The following is a 26,682-nucleotide window of genomic DNA, read 5'->3' on the forward strand; positions in this document are numbered from 1 at the left end:
TCACCCGTTCTCAGGTAATCATTTCAAAAATGTCTTTGCAGACCTCCAATATCCCACCCCCTCCGACTCACTTCCCTATTTCACAGACAAATAGGAGCGACCTCATGGGCTCCCTTCCTCTTCGCCACTGATGTTGTTATTGAAAAGGGGTCCTGATCCAGACCCCAAGGGAGGGTTCTTGGATCTTGCACAAGAAAGAATTTGGGGTGAATCCACAGAGTAAAGTGAAAGCACATTTATGAAGAAAGTAAAGAAACAAAAGAATGGCTGCTCCACAGGTGGGCGCTGCTTGGCTGGGCACATTTATAGTCATTTCTGGATCCTATGCTAAACAAGGGATAGATTATTCATGGGTTTTTTGGGAAAGGGGTGGGGAAATCCTGGAACGGAGCAGAGGGTTCCTGCCCGTTTTAGACCATGTAGGGTAACTTCTGGCCTTTGCCATGGCATTTGTAAACTGTCACGGGGCTGGTAGGAGTGTCTTTTAGTAGCTAATGCATTATAATTAGCATATAATGAGCAGTGAGGGCGACCAGAGGTCACTTTCGTTGCCATCTTGGTTTTGGTGGGTCTTGGCTGGCTTCTTCACCACATCCTGTTTTATCTGCAGGGGCTTTGTGACCTGTATCTTGTGCCGACCTCCGATCTCATCCTGTGACTAGAAACGCCTAACCTCCTGGGGATGCAGCTCAGCAGGTCTCAGCCTCATTTTCCCCAGGCCCTGTTCGAGCCGGAGTCGTCCTGGTTCCAACGCCCCTGACAGTATCAGTGACGGGCACCCCTTTAGCTGCACCCTGCCTTCTTGCCCCAAGGAGGAAGTGCCCGGTCCTGTTCTCAGAGCCCGGTCTTCCCTCGCACTTGCTGAGGGCTCTCTCCCCTCCTCCAGAGCTGCACTGCTGTGGCCATCCTCTTCCCTGTGCACATCGTCTCCCTTTCCGCAGGCACTGACCTATCTCAGATGCCAACACCTTCATTATATTATATGTTGTGCTGAGAAAACCCCAAGCCACTCTCTGGACCTTATCTATGTCCTTGTCCAACTCCTTGTCTCTGCTCCCTTTATGGCACATTGATGCAGCAGGGTGGTCCTTATTTCCAGCCTCCACGTCCTCACTTCCTGCCTCCTCCTCAACCCTGGCCTTACCACTGTGCTGAGACGGCCGTCTCCACCATCGCTGCCATCACGGGGGAGGCGGGGGGGGGGGCTCCCTCTTGCTGAAGCCAGTGTCCACCTCTCTGTCCTCTTCTTCCTTGATGTCTTAGCAGCATTGGTTTAGACGACTCTCTCATTGAAACAGTTTCTTCCTAAAGGCTCTCAGATGCCCTGCTTTCCTTCTACCTTACTAGCTGGATTTTTTGTTTTGTTTTGTTTTTAGTTTTCTTTTTGATTTTTGAGACAAGGTCTCCTTCCGTTGCCCAGGCTGGAGTGTGGTGGAGCGATCTCAGCTCACTGCAGCCTTAACCTTCTAGGCTCAGGGCCCACCTTAGCCCCCGAGTAGCTGGGACTACAGCTACCTTTTTTTCCTAAGTATCCTCTGACCATGCCTCTTTCTCTGTCAGATTTTTAAATGTGGGGTACCCAGGCTGCATGTTCACAGTTCCACGAAAGCAAGCTGACTCAGAGAGGCAGGGAGCAGAATGGGGGGGACTCGAGGCTGAGAGCAGGGCATGGGGATGTGCTGGTGCAAGGGTTCAGGGTTTCAGTTAGGCAGGAGGAATAAATAATGAGCACTTGAGGTGATGGCTATGTTAGCTTGTTTCAATCATTCCACATTGTACATATAGCAACACTTTGTACCCCATAAATATACACAATTAGAATTTGTCAGTATCCAGTGAAAGTAAATAAATGAATAAACACACGCTGGAGTCCTGAGGCTGCCGAGTGCAGCCTCCTTCTCTCCTACACTCCTTTCCTTTTTTTTTCCTCCTTTTTTTCCCCATTTTTTTTTTTTTTTTTTTTTTTTTTTGGACAGTCTCGCTCTGTTGCCCAGGCTGGAGTGCAGCGGTGCGATCTCGGCTCACTGCAACCTCCGCCTCCCAGGTTCAAGTGATTCTCCTGCCTCAGCCACCCAAGTAGCTGGTACTACAGGCGTCCGCCACCACGCCCGGCTAATTTTTGTATTTTTAGTAGAGATGGGGTTTCACCATGTTAGCCAGGATGGTCTCGATCTCCTGACCTCGTGATCTGCCCACCTAGGCCTCCCAAAGTGCTGCGATTACAGGTGTGAGCCACGGTGCCTGGCCAGTACAGTACTTTTAATATTATCTAACATCTGAATCCAGACTCCCAAATGTATGTGTCCAATATTGGCCCTTTCCCTGAACTCCAGGCTCTGTGTCCAGCTCACTCCCCACCTGTATTAAATCGACATTTAGATATACCATGAACCAGCATCACTGCTGCCACCCTTCCGCCCCCATTCATTCTGAGTGAATGGTACCCCCTCTTCATCCAGCTGCCGACCGGAGGGTCATCCCTAGTTCCTCCATTTCCTTCACACTCCACATCTTAATTGTCCCCAAAGTATGTCCCCAAAGATGTCCCTAAGCAAATACCCATCGGACCACTACTCACCCCCTCCACAGCTGCTGCCCCGTCTAGATCATGCTCACGTCCACTGCCCGTGCCCCTAACTGCCCTCTGGGCTCCACTTCTGCCCCTCCTCCCCACTTACTCTCTACACAGCAGTACTTTCTACTTCGATCTTATGAAAGTTTAAGTCACATCACATATCATTCAAAAACCCCAGAAAACTTCCTACACCACTCAAATACAATCCCAGCTCCTGACTCTGCCCTACCAGGCTGGAGAGCCCCCACCAGCCTTGGCAGCCGCCTGCTGCGCTGGCCTCCCTCTGCAGACCTCGGGGCCTGAGACTGTCTTTTCCTTCCTGGAGCACTGTTTTTCCTGACCTCTGCACAATTGCCGCTGCTGCCCGAATAGCTCTTCTCCAGGAAGCTTTGACCATCTGGGAAAAGCATCCCCCGCCACACGGGGCGCTGTCTCACATTTTATCTTCTCCGTGGCACTAATAATGGCTGGATTTGTTTGGATGTCACATTCTCTTCCCTCTGGGCTGAAAAAGTGCGTGTGTGGTCCCACTGGCAGGGTGGAAAGGCCCTGGCTTCTTGAATGCCCTTTGAACCACATGGTCAGGGCGGATGGCAGATTCCCAAGTACCCACTCCCCACCCACCTCACAGCCCATGCTCCCCCCGGCAGCTTATCCTGTGTGCTGTGTGTGGAAAGGGACATCACAGGCACTCCTCTTGGTGTAGGCAGGGGATATCATCTCGAGGAACAGACAGAGATCTGCAGTTGTTGTTCAGTTGTTCCTTCTACAAAACGGGATTATTGACACCTGCTTTGACCCTCTGACATAGGCCTTTGCTGAGAACACAGAGATGGGATCAATGAAAAATAGTGCCTTCCCTTGCCTGCTTTGTCTTCCAAAGGTTTCTCAAAGTGTCTTTGGACCACTTGTGTTCATCACCTGGGGCGTTTGTGAAGCCTGGAGCGACACAGCCAGAATCCCTGGGGCTGGAACCCAGTACTTCTCCGGGGAATATGCATTTGTGACAGCAGCCCAGGTGATTTTCATGCATGCTCGATTTTGAGGTTTAAGAGGTGCTTTAAGTGGCTGAAAAAATTTCAGGCAATATGATCACCTTTGGAAAAGGCCACTGGAGGAGAGTAGGTTTACTTTGGCTCTGGCTTCAGTCAAATTCAAGAATAAAGACTGCATTTTTTAACTCTACATCAGCTCGCCTGTGGAACTCCTGATGGTAATAACCACCAAGTAGCTTCCTCAAGGGAAGACACAAGAAAGGAAGAAGGGTGATTTGGGTGAATCCTTTCTTTCATCCCATGCCTCCATCTGGTTGCAAAAATCCTTTCCTCCCTCCCTCCCTCCCTCCCTTCCTTCCTTCCATCTGTTGTCCATCCACCCATCTGTCCGTCCATCCATCCATCCATCCATCCATCCATCCATCCATCCATCCATCCATCCTTCCTTTCTTTAAGTGCTTGGCCCTGTGTGTGCTATAACACGGAAAAGCTAAAAGGACAAGCATTTTTCTCTCCTTTTTTTTTTTTATATGGGTATCTTCTATTGAAGTATTTTTATTTCACTTTTTCTAACAGCAATATAGAAACAAATAATCATAAAAAATAAAAGTATAAATTGTCCATCGATTATGTAATAGCACTTGGTATTGCTACAGGGAGTGGGTCTTGGACTCGGTCAGGCATTGTCAAGCCTGCCCAGGCCCTCCAGGCCTCTGCGATGGCTACTGAGCCCCTGAAGGCATCAGACACAACCACACACAGCAGCGTTGGTGGAGACTTCACGTTTTATGCCCGGGGATGCTTGGGGATGCAGAGAGATGGATGGATAATGAGTACAACTACAAACAGCACTGTACACATGTGGTGAGCCAGGAGGATGGGACGGAGGTTAGGCCAATGTTGCTGCTGACTCAGAGACCCACGGAGAGCAGGGACTTCACAAAGCTGAATGAATGTGGTTCGTTGTGTTCACTGTGGAAAGTAAGGAAGCCAGCCAACACTGGCCGATGCTTAGAAAACATCGCTGTCCCCTCCACTTCTCATCTGGGGTCACCTCCTCATCCCATAATAAAGTTCTCTTAGGATAAGCTGAGCAAAATAGCTCAGACATTTAACCTATCCCCAAACATGTGTCTGATCTTAGTTTCCTCCCAGAGAATGAAGAAAGCAAGCAAACACTGGGTTACCCGAGCAACTAAATCACTCAGTTGCATCCAACTTAATTGGATTGACTATATTCAACTAAATCTTTCCGTTTTAGTTGAACCCAATGGTTTCAGTTACTGTAATGACTGATCTCTAAAAGAAAGAAAAACCTAATTTGGCATTTTTTTCAGAATATGGGATGGGCTTTCCTGCATGGGCTCAAGGATGTTTACGGTGTGTTCTCTGTCATGTGAGTGGGTGTGTGTGTGTGTAGGTCAGCCCGAGACCTCAAGGGCTCATCTGGAAGGAGGCTGGCAGGAAAGGAATGCCTCTTCAGGACTTGGCAGTGTTTGTGCCGAGCTCTGAGGAAGGACAGCAGTGCATGGTCCTCAGGCCTGCAGACTTCATTGCACGGAGCACGGCAGACAATAGATCTCGGCTGTGTTGTTCTACCTACTTTGAAGGAAGCATAGAACTTCTGGCTCTTTGAAATTATAAAAAAGAGATCAAGTTCTTTTCTGTCTACTAGAGATCCTTCATTTGCATTGTCCTACTCTCAGCCCACAAAAGAAAAGGAACCTGTCCCCTATGTGGGTCATGATGCGTGGGTGGACACGGGCCCCACTGAGATTACACAGGAAGAAGTCACAGTAGACACAGCAGCCAGACGCCGTGCGTAGACCATGGGACAGTGATTACTGACACATGCCCTGTGGGGCCACTGTCCATGCCTGGCTCCACATTGACCCAAATGTTCTGAATTGCAATACTCTGGGAGATGTGGTGGGGGCTGAGGTGGAGAGTAGAGGGGTTGGCAGTGTGCGGGTTTGGCAAAGCATCAAGACCATCTTTGGGGTTCAAGTTCATTGACATGTGATCTACTAGGCATTATCAACAATGGTTTCACATCAATATTCTACAGCCTAAACAGCTGTGCAACCTGAGGGAAGTCCTTCTCCCCCAGGTTTCACTTTGCTCCTTTACTAATGAGAGGACTCGACTAGATGACGTCAAAGGTCAGAAACACTTCTGATCTTAGGATTCTACCAGTCTGGCCGAGGTATGACCCCAGGTTGACCTCCCTAACCTGCTGGTGTCTTAACTTGCTGATCCTTAAGCCTGTTGTGAGGGATAAACTCTTAAAATCAAATCCTACACACTGTAGTTGACCTACACAAGTGGCTTGGACAAAACTTAGTTATTAACAAGTGAACAACACATCAGTAACAGTCTTATTGGATGAAAACTAGTTGTTTAGGTCAGGCACAAAATCTAACAGGAGGCTCAGGATGGGCCTCTGGGCTCCCTCGATTGTCTTTCCGGAGAGGGCAGTAAGGTGACACCACCAGAATCCACCAGGAGGCGCCGGTCACGCCCCTCCAGGAGAATTCAGTTATGGGAAATGCATTCAGGACCTGCCTGGTTCAGTCACCAGTGGTCTCCTAGGCTGTCACCCTGGGGTGTGGGTGGCAGTGAAGAGGCTCTTTGGAGATGCATGTGGCCAGGGGAGACAACGGGGACATCTGTGCTTGTTGCACCCAAGCTACGCTAGTGCCCCCATCACATGTCCCAGCACACGCCAGAATTTACAATTTACACAGCCTCGTAGTGCCAGGGTGGGAGACTGACAGCAGCCTGGGCCTCAGGCTCACCAGAGACTGGCTGCCAGCCATTGGGGCTGCATCTCCAAGTGCCCATTTGTCATGCCTTTCGATTTTCCTTTCCTAGTAGGTCCCTGTCAATGTTGCTGAGTCATGTACTTAGGGTGAATTTGAGACGATACTTAGAGGACAGCAACAGCACGTGAGACAGGCACATGTGACACATCTAATTTCCCCAAGGCCCTTGCGGGAGAGCCTTCTGCAAGAACGATAGCTTTGTGGGGTAGCCTCCCTTTGGGAATCCCAGTTCATAGCACCAGTGATTCCAGGAAACAGGAACGTGACCATGGAGGGATGGATTATGGTGGGAACCCAGGTCTCATTTAACATCTGGTTGGAGCGGCCCTTCTGCAGAGCTCTTTGGGTATTAAGCAAGAGCCAGTCACAGAGACACTGGCACCCACACGCAGGGCCCCTGGGAGAGCACCACTGAATAGGTCCTGGGGCCCTTGAGTCACCAGTCCCAGGGACCCCTGCCTCTGGGAGACCCACTGGAGTAACTTGGCCTCAGCTTCCTCCAACACCCTCCAGCCCAAGCCCTCCGCTCCAGCCCCTCTGCCCAGTCTGAGGGCTCCTCAGCAGAGAGAGAACCTCCGAGAGTTGATGTTCATCTTGGTCACACCAATAAGCTTGAGTGGAGTGGAGAGGCTGAAGGAGGAGGCAAGAGGGGAGTCGCAGAAGAGATCGGCCAGCTCGTCCCGCTCCTCCAGCTCGTAGGTGGCGTCGTTGAGCATCCTCCTGTGGAGGCGGCAGGTGTGCTCGATTTTCAGCTTGTTGATGTCGCTGCGCAGGCGCATGAGCTGTCTGGCCAGCTGCTGGTCCTGAAGCCGCATCTCTGTCTGGAAGGGAGGGGGAGCAGGCAGGGTCAGCAGAGAGTGGCTCCAGAGTCCCTGACAGGCACAGACTGGTTAAGCAGGGCCCTGACTAATGTCTTAGATCATTAATTGGTCCGTCTAGAAATACGAGCACTTTCCCTGCTCAGGGAGGTGAAAAGACACAGAAAGCAAGGTGACAAATGAAGGTGTACTTGCAAAACAATACTTTGTGCTAGGCTAGTTGCTATATCTAAATCTTTCTGAAAGACATGCATATTAGTCCTGGCTTGAGGATACTTCCAGTGCCTTCTCATTGTTTAGAGTTGCATTCAGATGAAGAGTATAAAGGAAAGCATAGGGTGACAGCTATCAAATTCTGGAGCATGGTTGCCTCTAGGTGGGAAGGAGGGACTGTGATTGGGAAAGGTATATGGGGGTTTTGACTGTGATGGCCATGTTTTCTTTCTTACGCTGGGGAGTGTCATGTTGTTACATTACTCTTTAAACATTTTAGAATGCCTGAAATATTTCTTAGTAAAGCTTTGAAACAGCCAAACAAAAATTGGTTCCTAGGTACTGGATGTTTTATTATGAAACAGTTCTAAGCCCTTTGGATCTATTAACATGCAACAGTTAACCATCACTACAACCTGTGAAGTGACGTCACCATCATCACCTGCAGCTTATAGAGGAGGACGGAGAGGCACAGCCAGGGAATTAGCTGTGTCAGCTCACAAAGCTCATCCACAGCTGAGCTGGGCTGAGGAAACTGGACAGCTGGACTCCAGAACCCAAATGACTGACAATTAAGTTCTGCTGCTGCTCAAGGACGAGCTGCAGTATGGTGTATGGAGCCAGCTGAGTGCTTAGTGACCTTGTAGAAGGTTCCTAATATTTTTACTGACTTGATGTTTCCTACTGACGTGTAAACAAAAAATAAAATCCTAAGCCCCCACAACTGACTGAACAAGCCCCCCTCTTAATCAAGAGGACCCCAGAGAAACCTGAAAACTGATTTCCCAGCAGTGATGGGATGGAGTTCAGACATGCTTCGTTATACCCACCTTGCTTTTGGAGTTTAGGCACAGCAGATCGGCATTAACATTGAAACAGATATCCTAAGACTGACAAAACAGACTCTTTGTGGCAATAAGATACCAAATTCCTGCCTCTGGTATAGCATCACATAACAGATAGCAAACCCTGAAGAAAATACAAATATTTTACCCCAAAATATATTTCTTTGACATAGTTTGAAATGGCCCTGCAAAGCCATCTCTTGTGGGAGATATTTACATCCGTAGGGCATTTCCATTAATACAATCAAGACTTCCCTTTCTAGGCCTTTCCAAGATCTAGGAGAGATTAAATGAGAGTCTGGCAATTTTAAGGTCTGAAAAGAGACTTTTACCATCTATTTTCTCTAAAGGCTTCTACCTGGAGGCTTCATCTACATAAGAAGAACCTGGGCCTCCACAACCCTCCCTTGTCTTAAGCATTTCTTTCTACGGACTTCAAGTCTTTAGACAAAACTTAACTCTTTCAATCAACTGCCAATAAAAATATCTTTGAATCTACTTAAGACCTGTAAGCTCCCCCACCCTCCAAGCACCTTCAAGATATCCCACCTGTTTAGGCTGAACCAATGTATACCGTCTGTGTATTGATTTATGTCTTTGCTTGTAACTCCTGTCTCTCTAAAATGTGTAAAAGCAAACTGTAACTGGACCACCTAGGGCAAGCTTTCTCAGGACCTCATGAGACTGTTCCCTGGCCCCTGGTCACTTACATTGGCTCAGAATAGACCTCTTTTGTACAGAGTTTTTTCTGTTAACAAAGAGATGTGATAATAATTTCTCACCTGGCTTCACACTCCCAGTTTCCCAAACCCACTGTAAACCAAAAGTGTCTGAGACAGGTATCAACAATTTAGAAAGTTTATTTTGCCAAGGTTAAGGACGCATGCCTGGGAGGCAGGTCTATAACTTTCCTCAAAGATGATTTTGAGGGCCTTAATATTTAAAGGGGAAGGAGTGAATATTGGGGGAAGAGGAATAAATTTTTTAAAGATGTAGGTAGATAAGAGACAAATGATTGCATCCTTTTGGGTCTTTGATCAGCCTTTGGTTGATCAGTCTTTGATCCACCGAATACACAATTTACCTGTGTGTTTAGAGTAGAGGAAAAGTCACTTATGCCTTAGTCTGGCTCACGGAATCTGCATTTTTATAGAAGATAACATAAACACAGGGCACGTGAAGCAATCAGATATTCATTCGTCTCAGGTGAGCAGAGGGATGACCGAGTTCTGGCCTTTGTCTCACACCTGAGAAGATCAGCTGTCAATTTCCTTTGCCAGGGTGAAATTCAACAGAACTGCTTTAGGGTACAGATCTGGGGGCCCAACAGGGAAGTTCCTTGTGGGTCATTTGTGAGGGAGGTATGTAGGTTTTATCTTTGCAGCTATCTTATTTAGAAATAAAATGGGAGGCAGCTTTGCCTGATGCAGCTCCCAGCGTGACTTTTCCCTTTGGCTTAGTGATTTTGGAGTCCTGAGATGTATTTTCCTCTCACACCATCCACATGTTTAAGCCTGATGGGCCTCACAGCCACTCCTGAGGTACCAGCAGGACAGTCTGGGTCCGTATTTTACCAGTCAGGATGCTAGCTGGAGCTCAGAGGGCTGGCTTCTCAGTTGTGACATGGTACAAAGGGACTGGCTTAGTGCAGAGCACCTTCTGTAAGAACACTTTGTCACTGAGACAGGTTGCCAACTGCTCCTACTTGACTCGAGATCTGAATCCTTCTCACTATTTCCTCTGTCTGTACTTGTAAGTGGTTATTGTTTTAGTATTTCTGCGACGTGCTCGACGTGCTCGGCAGTGCCATTTACCTAGTGCCTGGAGCCAAACCGATTTAGAAAAATGAGCCCTGAGATGCCCTGCAGTTATGCAAATGAAGGCAATGTTCTCACTTTCTCCCTGTTAGGTTTATAATAGAGCACATTGCAGGGTAGAAAAATGAAGTGACCTTGCCAGCGAGCATCTCTATGTTCTTTTTTTCTCTTTCTCTCATTTTTTATGCACTTGTACAGATCTCTTTTCTCCTGTTTTCAGATATGAGAAAAATCAAGATAGAAAGTCTTACTTGGGAGTCAGCAAGGTATCTGATGGCAAAATTGGGATTAAAGTTCATAGCCACATTCATTAGTTTACTTTTCAATCCTTGGACCTCAAGGATTGAATAAACTCAAATTTACTGCCAATTAAATTCTATTGATCTAGAATAGCACCAATTAATGATGATAGGGTGGCTGGTCATTTTTTTTTATGGTGTCCCTAACTGAGCCTGGAACTGAGCTAGGTGCTACCTAAACCCTTCTGAAGGAGATGGGGGTCAAACCTGCCTGAAGGATACTGTCTGCGAACACCCATTGCCTAAATACAGTCATCTGTCACTTCTCTTTGGAGTGTTCTGTAATTTGACAATAGATCTTTTTGAAAAACTAGGAACCCTGTGCCTTAGATTTGAGCTATGGCCCCAGGAATTGCATCTTTGGTGTGAAAAGATCCTTTAAAGTCGGGGAATTTGGGGTGTGGCCAGGTGTCTAAGACTGTGAGATGCAGGCTGTGGTGGACACATCTCTGTGGGGCAGCAGGAAGGAAGGGGCTGTTTTTCTGTGGCTGACAGTTCTGGTCAAAGGTCAGAGAACAATCTAGGCTTTAAGACCCATCAGAGGCAGCTAGAAAAAGGGCTGACGGTAAGGCCTGTGTCAGTTTCCATGGACTGGACAAAGGCCGCCTGGATGGCGTTGCCTTGCACGCCCCTGCTGTGCAGATGCATTCAATTCTGTGTAAGGGTGAAAAGAGAAAGCAAGCTGCAGCTTCAATAGGGATGGCGATTCCAGCCAGTCTCCCTGCTTGGGCCCTGAGAGAACACGAGGAGGGGGCTGGGAATCGCAACTTCCTCAGTGGGCTTTGGTTCTAAGGGCGTCTCATAGTGTGAGCATCTCGCTAGGATGCACTGTGGGTTCTAACATTTAGATGCTCACAATATACACTGTGTTGGGACCTCTGCACACAAATCAACAAATCCCTCTCCTGCCCCAAAGAACAGGGTTTGTTCCCGGGCTGTGGGAGCTCTGGCTGTGCTGGGCCCACGCTTGGCTGATCCCTGGGCCACACAGGCATTTTGCAAAGGTGACTTTGCACCTTAAACACTAACTTGAGCCCCGATTAAGAGGTCACTGTGCTGTAATTGAACCAAATCCACACGAGTTCCCACAGCCTCTGAAGAAATCTGAGCAAAGTGTGCAGGACTAAGAGGCTTAATTTGTTTCCAGAATTTTTTTCTAGTTGTGATAAAATCCATACAACATAGAAGTTATCATCTTAACCATTTTTAAGTGTACAGCTTGGTGGCGATTAAGTACACTCACGTTATTGCGCAACCTCCATCCATCTCCAGAGCTCTTTTCATCTTTCCAAACAGAAACTGCACCCATCAAACACTAACTCCCCATCATCCCCCTCCTCCAGCCCCTGGCACCCACCCTTCTACTTTCTGTCTGTATAAATATGACTACTCTAAGAACCTCACAGAAGTAGAATCACACGGTATTCGTCCTTTATGACTGGCTTATTTCGCTTAGCATAACGGCCTCTGGTTTCTGATGACTAAGAAGCTTTTTATAAATTAATCTTTTTAGAGATTTGCAATGAACATATGTCTTTGCTGGTCCTGTGTGGAGTTAGTCGGTAGGATGGCGGTTGCCAGGGAAGGCACAGAGGGCTGTGCCAGTTCAGGAGAGCAGGTCTGAGCGGGGGCTGGAGTCCCTCCTCCTGTTTTCCCTTCAAGCTCTGCCAAGGGGCCCCTTGGAGGCGGGGATGACAACACAGCCCTGGCTGTGGCCGCACACGTTCGACACAGATTGTTCCATTGTGTTTTCCCACAACTCTAGATGGCAGGTATGATTTCAGTCTGTCTTACAGACAAGGAAACTGTCTCAGCGAAGTTAAGGAACTGCTCAGGGTCAGCCAGCCTATGAATGGTGGCATCTGGACCATACTTGGGCCCATCAGTACCCAGAGCGGGAGGACTCTCCGGGGCTCTTGTCTGCTCAGAGGGTGAGCTGGGCCCAGGGGTGGCAGAAAGGGGACATCCACAGCCCTGGGTTAGAACCCAGGTTCAAGCTGAGCTCCACTCCTCACTCACTGCCACCTGGAACTTCTGTGTCCTCATCTGTAGAAAAGAGATAAGGCCTCTTCTCACCTCTTCCAAGGACAATGAGAATGAAATTCGACAACAAATAGCATGCCAGAAAATATGAACCATGCTGGCCAAATCAAAGGAGAGGTGCTCCATCACTTAAGTCCTTTCTCTCCAGGCCATGGCACAGAACATGGAACCCGGCGAGGACCTCCCAGTTTTAAGCCCTCATTAAAGAGCCTGAGAAGCTGGCCAAGGTGGCTCAACTCTCAGTGTGGGTTTCATGCCGTCCCTGGCAAAGGCTCTACCGTAGGATGTGCCGATTTCCAGTCCCCGCTCCCAGCATGGCCTGGTGTCTGTCTGAGAACAAAAGCACTTGCTGAATTCTCAGAGATGCAGCCTGTAATCCCAGCAACCCCATAATTAGGGCACAGAACTTGTTGAAAGGGAAGAGATGTCATTGGTCGGGGGCTGTCAGAGCACTGTGGTGACAGGGTGTCCCCACCAGGGTTGGAAGAAGTGACGGGCGGCAGCCACACGTGGCCCCTTTGAAACAGCTGTGCTTGTGATCTGTGCTACAGATGTTTGGTTTTTTGAGGCAGACAAGAATGCTCATTAAGATGTGAGCCACCGCACCTCGGTGAAGTGTTGAAATGTTCTAAAATTATACGTGATGATGGTTGCACAACTCTGAAAACACGAAAAACCACTGAATTGCACACTTCAAACGGGTGAATTGTATGGTATGTAAAGTTTATCTCAATAAAGTCTTTTTGAAAACATTTTAAAGACCAATTAAAAAAGAGACAGCGAGCCAGTTGTTTCTCAAGGTAGAAGGCAAAGCCCCGAGGGCAGGATTAAGTCACTAAAGACAGTAATTAAATGGCTCTGGAAGAGGACAGAGATTTCCTTACTTCCAAGCTTTACTTGGTGAGGGGAGGGTGTGGCAAGGGGGCTGGAGGAGACGGGCAAGGAGGCCCTGGAAGAAGGGCCCAGAGAGGAAAAATGCAAGGGGAAGGTCAGCTGAGGACATTCAGGTCATATTAAAGTCCAATGCATCAAGCCAGTGGTTTGCTGGGGGGTCTCTCTGGACCTGGGGATTTTCCTGGGGAGTCAGAAGAGCTGACTCCTACCTTGGAGCTGGGTGGAATAAAAAAAGCCGTAGGAAAGGTGTGGGAAACAGCATGGCGGGTCCTGGAAAGTTAAACAGAATTACCATATGACCTGGCAATGCCACTCCAGGTACACACCCCAAACAAAAGAAGGCAAAAGCTAGAACCAGCATTTGTACATCCATGTTCACAATCGTGAATAGGCAGAACCAACCCAGTGCCCTCCACGGATGAATGGATCCATGCAATGTGGTCTATCTGTAAAGTGGAATATTATTCAGCCTTGAAAAGGAAGACAATCTGGCACGTGCTGTAATATGGATGAAGCTTGAGGACATTATGCTAAGTGAATCAGCCAGACACTAAAGGCCAAATACCGTAGGATTCCACTTAGAAGAGGTTCCGAGCGTGGTCCAGTGCATAGTGATGGAAAGCAGGACAGTGGTGCCAGGGGCTAGGGAGAGGGGATGGGGAGTTAGTGTTTAGTGAGCACAGAGTTTCCATTTGGGAGGATGAAGTTCTGGAGATGGATGGTGGTGACGGCTGCACAGCAATGTGAATATACTTAGTGAACTGTACGTATAAAATTGTTAAAATGGTACATGTTATATTATGCATAGTTTACCACCATTTGAAAAAACAACAGTAGAGTCTGCAAATTTAGACTGATCAGTTCAACCCAGTTTGCCCAGGACCTACCTGGTTCTAGCACTGAGACTCCTGCATCCAGGGAGCCTCCTTAGTCCTGGGCAAACAGAGATGGCTGATCAGCCTGCCTGTAGCAAGCGTGGCTGCAGGCGCTGGGGAATGGGGGCCCAGCCTGGACAGTTGGAGGGTGGTCTCAGTGGTGCTGTCTCTAGCCCGAGTGGCACTGGAAGCTGACGAGACCCTGAAGAGTAGTCTGGGAGGTAGAAGGGCCTCTCTGTGGGGTGACTGGAGATGGAGGTCACAGAAGGAGGGTATTGGACCAATTGGCAAAAAAAAAAAAAAAAAAAAAAAAAAAGAGTATTTTGTTGTTTGCCAAAGGCCCGAGATGCTGGCTGGGGTGACTCAACTCCCAGTGTAGGTTTCATGCTGTCCCTGGCAAAGGCTGTACTGTAGGATATGCATTTGGGAAAGGCAACATTTGAGTGGAATTTGCGACCTTACTCAACATCCCCTGGCTGATCTGTGTTCACTTGCTTGGTCTAAGACACTGAGTGATTTCTTCATATTCAAGGGAAGCAAATACTTTTATTCTTAGTCGCCAATGAGATCTGCTCGAATACTTTCTCTGATCCCAGGGACTGATGTCTATGGGTCTAAAACCACCCAAAGATTTTAGGAATTAAAATTTTAAAAAAGGACAGGTACTATCATCAGAGCGAAGAGGCAACCTACAGAATGGGAGAACATTTTTGCAATCTATCCATCTGACAAAGGGCTAATATCCAGAATCTACAAAGAACTTAAACAAATTTACAAGAAAAAACCAAACAACCCCATCAAAAAAAAGGGCAAACGATATGAGCAGACACTTCTGAAAAGAAGACATTTATGCAGCCAATGGACACATGAAAAATGCTCATCATCACTGGCCATTAGAGAAATGCAAATCAAAACCACAAGGAGATACCACCTCACACCAGTTAGAATGGCGATCATTAAAAAGTCAGGAAACAACAGACGCTGGACAGGATGTGGAGAAATAGGAACGCTTTTACACTGTTGGGAGTGCAAATTAGTTCAATCATTGTAGAAGACAGTATGGTGATTCCTCAAGGATCTAGAACTGGAAATACCATTTGACCCAGCCATCCCATTACTGGGTATATACCCAAAGGATTATAAATCATTGTATGATAAAGACACATGCACACGTATGTTCATTGTGGCACTATTCACAATAGCAAAGACTTGGAACCAACCCAAATATCCATCAATGATAGACTGGATTAAGAAAATGTGGCACATATATACCATGGAATACTATGCAGCCATAAAAAAAGGATGAGTTCATGTCCTTTGCAGGGACTTGGATGAAGCTGGAAACCATCATTCTCAACCAACTATCACAAGATCAGAAAACCAAACACCACATGTTCTCACTCATAAGTGGGAGTTGAACAACAAGAACATATGGACAGGGAGGGGAACATCACACACCAGGGCCTGTTGGAGGGTAGGGGGCTAGGGGAGGGATAGCATTAGGAGAAATACCTAATGTAGGTGACGGGTTGATGGATGCAACAAACCACCATGGCATGTGTATACCTATGTAACAAACCTGCACATTCTGCACATGTAATCCCGAACTTAAAGTATGATAAATAAAATAAATAAAAAATAAAAAAAGACATGTAATCGTCAGACCATTGGGAGCACAAGGAGCAACTCTATGAAGGCATTACCTTTAACCCACCACGGTTTCTGCTTCCTAAAATAAAGGCAATGCACAGACCGCCAGACAGATCCTCCCCTTTCCAACAAAAGTCTTACCTGAAGCCCTATTAATAATTTGCCTTTCTTCTGCCATCTAATGCTTCCATTCTCTGAAGAATGTGGCTGTGTGCACTTTGGCTTATGGAATCCTCTGTTCTTTTAGTTTGGTGAAATAAGGGCTGTGATGGCAGCAAATCTGAAAGCACGTTTGGGGCAGAGATTTCTGGATGCATCTTTAAAGCTGGCTTGAGAGAAATCCCAGTGCACAGGGGCCAGCCAGAGGCGAGAGAGTGCTGTCCTGGACAGCATGGTAATTAGCCCAGAAGTGGGCAACAGACAGAAACCCAAGGTGGCGAAGGGCATTTTGTCTGGTCCCTTCGTCTCGGGCTCTTATCTCTCCTATCCCAGCCTAATAGCTATAATTAGTCTCTGATGCATGCTGAAAAGAGGCTGCGTGTAAAATCCAGGCTGTTTTTGCCAGCTGTATGTGCGGGCCCAGAACATGTTCCACTGTCCCACGATTTGGGAATGAGACTTACAGTTCTTGAACCCTGGAAACACTTTGTGTAATCACTTTCCTTATCTTATTTAACTTCACCTGCAGGTCTGCCTTATTATTTTCATCAGTGTTGTGTAGGAGAATCCACTTAGAAGCCTGGGTAAAATTGTATTACATGATGTCAGGTTTGGTCCCTGAGAAAGAGCCAGATTAACGCTGGCAGGAAAGAAAGCAGGAGTGCCCTTCAAGTGCGCCACTGAAGGGCAACCGGAGGTTCCAGGGAAATGTGAAGAAAGAAACGCAAACACCCCTAGGAACCAGGCTGGTCTTGTGAATTGATTTCCAGGGGAAGGCTGGAGCTTGTTTCGCAGAGGTCTCTATTCTGGGAGGCTGTAGCCCAGCGGGAGGGAGCTAGAGCTGACTCTCCTGGCGAGTGGAGGCCGCACACACGCTCTGCAGCCTGGGGCCTGCAGGGCAGGGACTCTGAGCCCGGCTGGTCCTGGGTTCTCTTTCGGGGCCCTGGCCAGGGGCTGTGGGTGGGAGGGGGACAGGTGCAATGGCTCCTGTCACTGGGCTGACTCAGCATGCAGGAAGGAGACAGCAAGACGACTCCATCTGAGCCAGTCCTCCAGGGATCCTCCCTGCCAGGGGCTCCTGTGCCCCCTGGGGAATCATGAGTCTACTGGGAGGGAGAGACTACAGCCCCAGAGCTGGGCAGAGAGCAGGAGGCTCTTCGGGCCCTGCCGAGGACTCCACAGCAAGAGCCAAGCTCTATCCCTGTGATGAGGCCTTTGATTTTTCAAACTTGGAAGGTGTGCGCCAAACTACACCTTCCGGGGTGAGGCTCGCTTTTGGGAAGGACAGCGGTGCATTCTGAAGAGCCCGTGATCTGCCGCTAGGGGCTCTGGGTTCCAGGCCTAGCGCAGCCTCTGATGACATGAGGGACTCTGGACAGGCGGCATGTGCCCTTCACAGACACAGGATGGTGATCGCCTCCCTCCCCTCCCATCAGATTGCATCTTGGAAGTGAGGGGGTTCTGGAAGCTGTACACCCAAGGAAGGCATTATGTGCCCGAGAGAGAGCAGGAGAGATGTGACTGCTGCTGGCTGGGTGATGATAGGCCCAGATCAGTGTCACTGGCACCCACCCCTGCACCTGGGTCCCCTGCACCTCAGCTCCCAGCATCTGGGACTCCTCTCTGCCTGCCTCCCCCTCACTCAATCTGTCTCCACTCAAGAGGCTGATGGGCAGGTCTCCTCGCTTCTTCAAACCTTTCAAGGTATCATGGGACCCTCCTGTTCGCTTCACCTCTCCAGCCTCCTCTCTCCCACCCTGATGCCCTTGCCCCCGCAGGGCAGCCACACTGGGCTCTGTCCCCTCCTCTGTGGTCCCTTCTCCACCTGTCACCCTTCAGGACCAGCTCAGCCTTTGTCCCCCTTCCTGCAGAGGGGATGACAGCCCCATGGGCGCCTCCTGCCACTGCCCCTCCATGCAGCCTCCACATGGCACCTACGTGTGGGCATCGGTTTCACTTTTTACAGAGACTGTGTTTTCCAGGGGCCACCACAGTGCCTGGGGTCTGCTCTGGTGCTCAAAAGCCATTTGTTAGATGAATGAATCAATGAATCATTCCATTACTTAAATTTTCCCAGAGCCAAGTCTTGATTTTCCACACTCCATTACCCAGTACCTGTCTCCATGACTGGGACAGTCCTAGAGAAATCACTCCTCCCTCTGCTACCCGGGCTGACCACTACCCTCTGGGATCTCCCGCTGCCCCCAGGCCTATGGAGAGGCAGCCAGTAGAAAGGACAGAGGAGCAGCCCCTGGTTCAAAGTCCTTCTCCACAACTCGCTGGTGACGCCATCCTGGGCGAGCCACGCCACACCTAAGTCTCAATTTCCTCATCTGCTAAATGAGCATAATAGTACCCACTTATTGATAATGATTGACAATAATTAAATGGGCACACTACTGATCACTTATGAGAATCAAATAAGCCCATATACACACATTTAGAAGAGGACATTGAGTTCCAGAATTACTAGTTCCACTGTATCCCGTTTTCATACACAGAACCACACAGCAAACCGTTCAATTACGTTTTCACTTCCCACGTGGCGCTTGCCCCACCTCCTGGCTGTAGGGTCCCTGCGGGAACCTTTTTTGCTACTCACGGCCTGGCTCAGCGCGGGTCCCCAGCCCAAGCTTCACCTGCCTTTACTGAGTGCTCCCTTATCTCTGATGACTGTACTGCCCGTCGCACGTCACCAAGCATGTTCCGTGGTTGGGTAGGGCTGTGTTATCGTCTCTATCACCAAGTGTTGCCAACGTCAGAGGGCCGGTAATGCCAAAGCACTTCAGACTGGAGATACGGGGGGTACCCTCCTGCTCAGGGGTGTCCTTAGCTTGCACATGAGGAGGGACAGACCCGCCACTAGGGACCAAGGCCTTCCTCAACTTCCCTGCCACTCCTCTGGAGAGCAAGTGGGGGCCCCCGTGAGGCCAAGCAGCCAGTCCCAGGACGGCTGCTCCCGCCAGGCTGTGAGCATGGCCCAGTCACGGCTGTTCCTGGTGGGACCCTGGCAAGACCTGCAGGAAGGCCTGGCCCCCTCACCTCTGTGCGCTCGGCCGCGCTGCTGGGGGTCTCTGGGCCAGTGGGTGGAGGGAGAGAAGACATCCCTAGCAGGGGCCGCCTTCTTGCTCTGACAGGAGCTCCCCTGCGTGGCCTTCTCAACTTCACCTGCAGGAAGACCTCCCCCATCTGTAGGCAGGAACTGGAGCTTCATCACATGAAACTGGAAGCTTTAGCCAAGGTGCCAACTGTCCTATGGAAACAGAGGGCCTAAGTGCCCTGGGGTCACCTGAGAGCCCTCAGAAGACCCTGGGGCGCAGTTGGTGGGATTTCTAGGCTTTTCTCGGGTTCTCTATCCCCTGGTTTGGAAACAGATGTAGCGGAAGCTTCACATCTGATGCTGAGCGAGAACCAGTGAGGAAGGTGTCAGCAGGCTGCTGACCTCGAGGGAGGGAGAGCTGAGGGCAGGACATGAACTGCTGGAGTGGGGCCCTGTGGGAGTAATTAGGGCTCCCAGGCACCTGCAGTTGCTATAGATTCCTGCCTGCACCTCCAAAGGGAAGTGAAGCAAATCTATTTTCTGCCCCACCCTCCAGGCTAGTTTGAGGCTGTTTTGTTCTCCAAAGTCACTTCATACTCCATTACTCGGGTGCCTGTTTTCTTGGGAAGAACATGCTTTGGGCTTCAGCTGCCAGGGGCCTCACAGTTTCCTACAACATTGTGGGTGAATCCAGACCCACTGCAGGGCTTTGAGGTCAGGCAGATCTGAGTTCAAATTCCTGATCTGCTGGTTGATCTTGGGCAAGATTTTTAACCTCAGTTTTCTCATCTGTGAAATGGGGATAGTAATCGTGCCTACCCAGAAAGATTGCTGTGGCTGTTGAATGATGTGAGGCGTGTGTATAAACCTGTGTAACACAGCATCCAACCATCCCAGGGCCCCAGCAACTGCTCAGTGCCCTAATGCTGCTCATTCCCCTCCTCCCTGCTCAAAGAGCTGCCAGGTAGGGATTTATTATCCTCATTTTACAACCACAAAGCCAAGAAGGCTTGGTTAATTGGTTTACCTAAAGTCACACAACTAGGATATGGTAGAATCTGACTTGAAGTTGAATCTAATTACAAATAGTATGCTTTTTCCACAGCACTCTTGACCAGTTAATGAGCCAGTTGCATGAGAATCACTTGCAGGTACTTGTTAAAACCTCAACACCTCCCCAGGTTTATGGAATCTGAATTTCCATGGAGGGCTGGGAGGGATCTGCACTTTTAGCAAACGCTCTGATTGCCTCACCCCGTAGTCCCTACCCCATATCGTGGTGTGCTGTTATAATGGGGAGGGTGCCCATCAGAGGAATTGGGTATATTATTATAGAAGAAACGTGAATGGGAAATAAGAAACTTAATGCAATTACATGGACAGGCATGGATCTGGCTGCCGAGCAAGTGAGGAATTTGCATATTTCCCTTTGGTTAATTTCATCATCCACTCAGCACGGCCCTCAGCTCACCAGATCATCTCAGAACTCAACTTACTGCATCTCTATTGAAACTTTTGTCACACTGTGCCGCTGTGTTTATGCGCCTGTCTTCTCCTTGGAAGGGAAACTCCACAAAGACAGGAACCCTGACCCATCCACCTTGGCCTCACCCCACCCCAGCGTGGAAGCCAGGCGGCTGCTGAATGGACATGGGGCTGGATGAAAAGACTCCCGCCTGCCTCTCACAGCCCCGGGATCGCTACTGCAGTGCTATTGAGCTGCTATTCCAGTGAGGTGCTGCCGTGGGGATCCTCCAACTCCCTTCTCCTTGACCCTGCAAGACAGCCAGGAAAGGGAGAGCGGGCAGGACCTCCCAGTTGGGGTCAGCTGCAGCTCCCTGGCCAGCAGTCCCGCCTCATCAGCTCTCACATCCAACAGGAATGTTGGGAGACTGAAGTCCTTATTTTTTTAATTCTAGGAGATTCTATGCCTTAATAAAAATCTGTAGAGTACAAGGTGAAGAATGCACACCGAGGACATTGGCAAGGGAGAGAAGAGCCTGGCGCTGGCGCTTTTGTTTCTTTGCTCTTTTAATATTCTCTTTTCCCCTTGATGATACATGATATATTCCTATTTTAGGAATTTTGAAATATTACCACTCAGAAATAACAATCATCAAGTTATGGTGTATTTCCTTTGCTGGTTCTTTTGTTTATAAATTCTTTAGTAACTCCCGAAAGGCCACATCTGCCCAGATGAATAGAACAGGAATCTTCCTCCTGCAGGGCTGCTGCCAGACAGGCTGAAAGCCCCGGGCTATGCAGAGAAGACTGAGCCTCGGGTGAACAGAGGCTGGGACTAGAAATTCTCTTGTGAACCAAATCCCCGCTCAGCCAGTGCCTTGCTGATGGCTCTGAGCAACTTGCTATCTTCATCCTGAAACAGTACAGCTGCCCAGCCCCTGCTAAATGGTTACGAGGCATTGCTAGCAACCTCCTGTGTGACCTTTTGCAAGTATCCTATTCTGAAGGGTTGAAACACAGGCTTTCTGGCAGCTCAGGGCCTCCTGACTTGGACATCTGATGTGCCTAGAACAAAGGAAAGAGATCTGGATCCAGAGCCAAGTGATGTGTGTCTGTGTCGTGGCTTAGCCACATCCTTGCATATGACCTTGGCCAAGTCACTTTAAACTTTCTGTCCCTCAGTTCTATAATCTTTCTGAGCCTCGGTCTTTCCTCTGTAAGATGGGAATAGCAAATACTTCCAAGCCTTCCCGAAGGATAGTGTATATGGAAGTCTCCCTAGATGGGGGGTATCAACCTGGCTGCATCGCCCATTTCCCATCAAAAGATGCTTGGTGAGAATGACCTGCCATTTGGCCGTACTGCTTAGCACACATGGATGACACCAGCCTCAGAGGCTGTCCCTGGACATACCACTCTTTTGCATACCAAGCACGCAGCACGGGCAACAGAGGGTTAACCGGGAAAGGGCGGCCCCCTCGAAGCCAAGCGGTGGCCACGGGGGGCCAGCTGAGTTTAGGTCACAGGCCTCCTGTGACCTAAGTGACAGGCCCTAAGTGATGAAAACTTGTCAAGGTTCTCCTCCCTTTTTCTAACAGCCATAAACAACTTCTTGGTGCCCGGGTGGGGGAGGGGGGGCGGCAGGAGGAGGGTGTCTGCAGGGATCACACACTGTGTGAAACTCAAAGAAAAATATCAGTTGGCACCCCGGGCTTCTCACTGCAAACTGCCCATCAGGAAGCCAGAATGTTTTGGTCTTCATTCTGGCACTGCATAAACCATGCAGAAGACTTTATTGCCCTTTTTCTCTGTCTTCCAGGTTGGCAAGGGGAACCTGTGGGTGTGACTGAAGAGAGAAAACAGAAAGGAAGGTCCCTGCTCCCCTGTGCTGAGTGCCCAGGGCTCCATCCCAGGGAGTTGGCTGATGGACCCAAGCCCGGGCAGAGGCGTGTGCGAATGCTCTAAATTCCCGACTCAGCTAGAGAGGAGAAAATCCCACAGCTCCAGGTCATGCTCTTTCTAGCTCCCCTGCTTCCTGAAGCAATGCCCTCCCCCAACTCCCAACCAGGCTACTTGGCTGCCTGGAAGGTGAAAGCTGGGGGCTGTGACCTTCTGGTGACCTGAGCAGCCTAGAACTGCAGCTGCACAATGGCAACTCCCTTGAGCCAGTGTCCCAGAAGCGGAGAGACTGGGCCTTACCTGGAGGAGTCAGGTGGCCGCAGGCCTGCCTGCCACAGCCAGAGAGCCACACATCTCCAACTCCACCCAGGGAGCCCAAGGTCAGGCCGTCTTAGCTGGGAGTCGCTCTAAGAGGCTTGGGGGATCTCCACCAGCCTTGTATCCCGAACACATTAGCCTGAAGGAAAATCTGATCTACTTGCCGGTCCCTGGGGGGCGTCAGGAGTGACAGTCATTTCCTTGAAAGCTGAGAGGGAGAGCTGACCCCTGAGAGCTGTTAGGATCCTTCCCAGCCTCAGAAATCAGCCACGGTCAGGGAGTCATTCTGCCTTTTAGCTGGTCTTGCAGGAGGCAGGAGCAGACTAAGACGATGCTTCCAGACCCAGCACTGCCTGCCTCTGGATGGGGTGACATTGACCACTGCCTCCTGGGACAGCTGCTAGGTGGTCAGAGGACAGGTTAGAGACTGCCTTCTCCTGTGGTCAAAACTCCCATTGAGTTATGGAAAATATCCACACGACTAAGGGAATTGCAGATTTCCAATCAATTTCCTTGGCCACGTGAGAACAAACAACACATTTGCCCTTGAGCCTAACAAATCTGTAGGAAGGGCTTGCCCAGGCGTAGAGAAAACCTGCTTCTGGGCTTAAAATACAACAAAAAAGGTTATGCAAATCACTTTTTCTGAGTTAAAGAACAGGTTAATTTTTAAAGGTGCCTTCAATGAGTGAAGACGATGAATGAGGGAAACCATGGCATTAAGCTTAACGTTTTGACTGAGACTTAAATAGAGCAGAATGTGTTTGTTCTCAAACGTTGAACTCTCAGTTTTCAATCCAATCAAAGGGTTTTGCAAGTTGCTGTCTAATCCTGGCAGCAGGCGGAACTGCACGTCCACTCTGCCTGCCTGCCAGTCTGTGTCTGGTCTGCCAGTCTGTGTCTGCTTTGGGCCTCAGAGTTGCAATCTTCTGAACGAGTGTGGTTCTTGGACCACTCAGAGTGCGATGCTGTGAGTTCGTTCACTGAGGCCCATTCACCGATGGAGCCCCAAGCCACATGGGTAGCTATGACAGAGACAGGGCTCAGAGAGCTCCCTTTTGGGGATCCCTGGGTCTGTCCTCTGAGGTTCGTTATTGATCCCCTGGCCCTGGTCTTGCCCTCCTTTCATTCCCTGATACTCTAAGTGTGGCCCAGGCATTAGCAGAATAGTTTCAACTTAGAGCTTGTTGGAAATTTGAAAGCACAGGCTCCGTTCCCAACCAAAGGGACCAGAATCTTCATCTGCACAAGAGCCCCAGTGACCTACAGGCACGTTAGAGTTTGGGAGTCAATGCTCCGAGAGATTCTCTATCCTGCAACCAGTATGGTTTCTGGAGCATCTCCTTGGTCGCTGCTCTTTGCGCATGCTCAATGGAACCTTCTGTGTTGGACCACCTCACCAGCCTCACCTGCTACCTCTCTCCCCATCGCTCTCTACTCTGTATGAGTTCCAGCCCCAGCTCTGTCGCTCGCTCATCATGTCATCCTAATCAAGTCACCTGACTTCTGTGGACCTCAGTTTATTCATCCATAAAATGGAAACAGTGAGGGCAATCACGCAGTTTTGTTGTAAGAATCGGAGATCACAGAATGAGGCTGGAACTCATTCAATCCTGTTTCTCTCTCTGCCCCTGCCCCCATGCATTCTGTTGCCTGCTGACATTTTTGTGATTTACATTTTAGGAATCAAACAGTAAAATCGATTGCCTGTGGAGGATGCCATGTCATATGGTGGCTGAGCAGAGCAATAGCAATGCGACCAAATGGGCCAGGGTTTAAATTTCAACTTTCTCACGTATGACTGCATTCTTCTCTGAACCTGTTTCCTCTTCTGGAAAAGTAGGGGTGTCGGGAAGGTCATCCGACAATTAGAAGAGGTGAGTAATGCCTGCAAACTGCCTGGCACACAGGACGCACCCTTGGTGGCACAGGGAAGTGGCTAGAGGAGTGGAAACAGTGCAAATATAAAGCATTTTTAATAATGCTAATATTCCCTTTACCCTATGTATGACAGTCTTTGGTAGTCAGATTAGTCCTGATAATTTCTGCTCTGCTGTTGGCCTATGGAGACTGGCTCTACACATCACCCATGGTTGCGCCTCACCCTGGGCCACCCTCCTCGCTTGGCCAGCACACTGGGCAGGGCACCTCATGCTGCTTGGCTCACAGGCCTGGCAGGAGATGTGAGCATGACTTGTAGATTCAAGGCCCAGGCTGCACATTAGAAGCACGCAGGAGCTTTAAAAATCAAATGTGTGGTTATTACCCCCAGACATTCACTGGATTGGTCTTCGGTGTGGCCTAGGCTCTGGGAGTCCTAAAAGCTCCCCAGGTGGTTCTAATACACAGCCAGAGTGAGGGGACTAAAGGATGATGAGCAGGACAAGTTCTAGGAAGCTCCATCCTACTGGGTGCTATGCGGAATGCTAACTTCCTTAAAAAGTAAAAGCCTCAGCTCCCACAAGCAATAAAATCTCAAATGAACTTGAAACCAACAAATTGTATCTTTGATGAACAGGAATGTTTTTTGTTCCTCCTTAAGAAAGCAAATCAAAGCGGGTTAGCCTCAGCCATTCAAAGAGCAGCTGGGGGCTGTGAGTGGTCTGTCCTGGGGCACTGTCCATCTTCCCTCACCTCTTATACCTCCCACCAAGAGCACCGGGGGTGACAGAGCACCCCAGAGATGTGGCTCAAATCCGCAGGTGCCTCATCTTCTCCGAAGCCGACAGCATGTGCACCATCTCATTACTAGAGACGGACATAACAGAATGGTGTATTCTGAGAAGCACTTTAGGCATCTAGTGTTAAAACCCAAACAGGTTTCCAATTAATCAATCAGATCCCTGTGTCCCTGAGCCCCGCCCCACTCCAAACCCCAGTGAATTTTCTCAGCCCCTGAGGCATTCCAGGTCTCATGGGGATTTAGTTTTCAGGATTCTGCAAAACAAACCAAGCAGGCCTCAGCCTACCCTGCAGGCTCTGGAAGGCAGCTGCCCCTGATGGCCGGCTCACCTGTGGCCAGAGTGGCCTGACTCGAAGGTGTCACCTGGGCCTCAGGGGATGGGATGAGGCAGGGCTTGAGAGCTGGGGGAGGGTTAGCTTCATGTCTGGTACTGCTGAGAGGCTGTCATGCCAGACACAGGTGATTCTCCCCTGGGGGGTGGGAGGGGACAGGGCACCCAGCTCTGCACCCCCACCCTGTTCTCAGGCTGAGTCACCATGCACAAAAGATGCTCCTATTGGAAATCTGCTTTGCCTATGGGCAGGAAAGTGACTGCTGCGGTCCCAGCTCAAACACAATGTGCCTTTCGCTCGCACCGGGGCCCGCCCTGACTTCTGAGCCAACTCCTCTGAGCCTCCTCACCGAGCTTCTCCCCAGGCAGGACCCATCCCGAAGGCTCTGGATGGCTCCCCCACTCCTTACCACTGGAGCACATTCCACGCCGAGCCAGCTCCTTACAGGAGTGCCCCGCACAGCCACACCCCAGCCACTGTGCCTCATGGAGCCACCCAGCCAGCGCCCAGCACAGGGAGAGGCCGCCCATCTGCAGAATGGGTGGTCCCCGGAGTGGCAGGCAGCTGGGGTGGACAGCAGGGTGGGGAGGTTCCAGCGCAGAGGGAGGGGCAGTCACACCCCAGGAGCCCCCTTCACAGTCCAGGGAGAAGTGTTTGAGACTCCAGTACTGGGAGCAGTGTTGGGGGGAGAGGGGGACACCTTAACATGGGTTCAAGTTCTCCCAGAAAACACCTGCTTCCTCCATTAGTGTCTGCAATTAGGGGCTGATGACACCTGGGTCCCCCCAACCACATACAAATGAGGCCTGCCCTCAACTCATGGGAACATTCCAGATGTGCACTTGATGGGTAGAGAGGGGAGGAAATACATGGTGGGGGTGGGGAGACAGACATAGACAGACGGAGAAAGAGAGACAGACAGACAGACAGTGGCATCT

General features: G+C 49.6%; 1 protein-coding gene and 1 pseudogene across 1 annotated transcript in view; one reads left to right on the forward strand and one right to left on the reverse strand.

The window, feature by feature from the left end:
• Positions 1-4,075: 4,075 nt before the first annotated feature.
• FAM167A (family with sequence similarity 167 member A) overlaps positions 4,076-26,682 on the reverse strand; it is a 93,965-nt gene continuing 71,358 nt past the window's right edge. The window contains exon 4 of the mRNA XM_050801125.1: positions 4,076-7,216. Within this exon, the coding sequence (XP_050657082.1) occupies positions 6,953-7,216 (264 nt within the window). The 3' untranslated portion in view covers positions 4,076-6,952. The remainder of the gene's footprint in view (positions 7,217-26,682) is intronic.
• Positions 20,022-21,083, forward strand: LOC126961114 (uncharacterized protein FAM167A-AS1-like; annotated as a pseudogene).

The sequence above is a fragment of the Macaca thibetana genome, chromosome 8 (assembly GCF_024542745.1).
Source record: "Macaca thibetana thibetana isolate TM-01 chromosome 8, ASM2454274v1, whole genome shotgun sequence".
In the NCBI taxonomy this organism is placed as follows: domain Eukaryota; kingdom Metazoa; phylum Chordata; class Mammalia; order Primates; family Cercopithecidae; genus Macaca; species Macaca thibetana.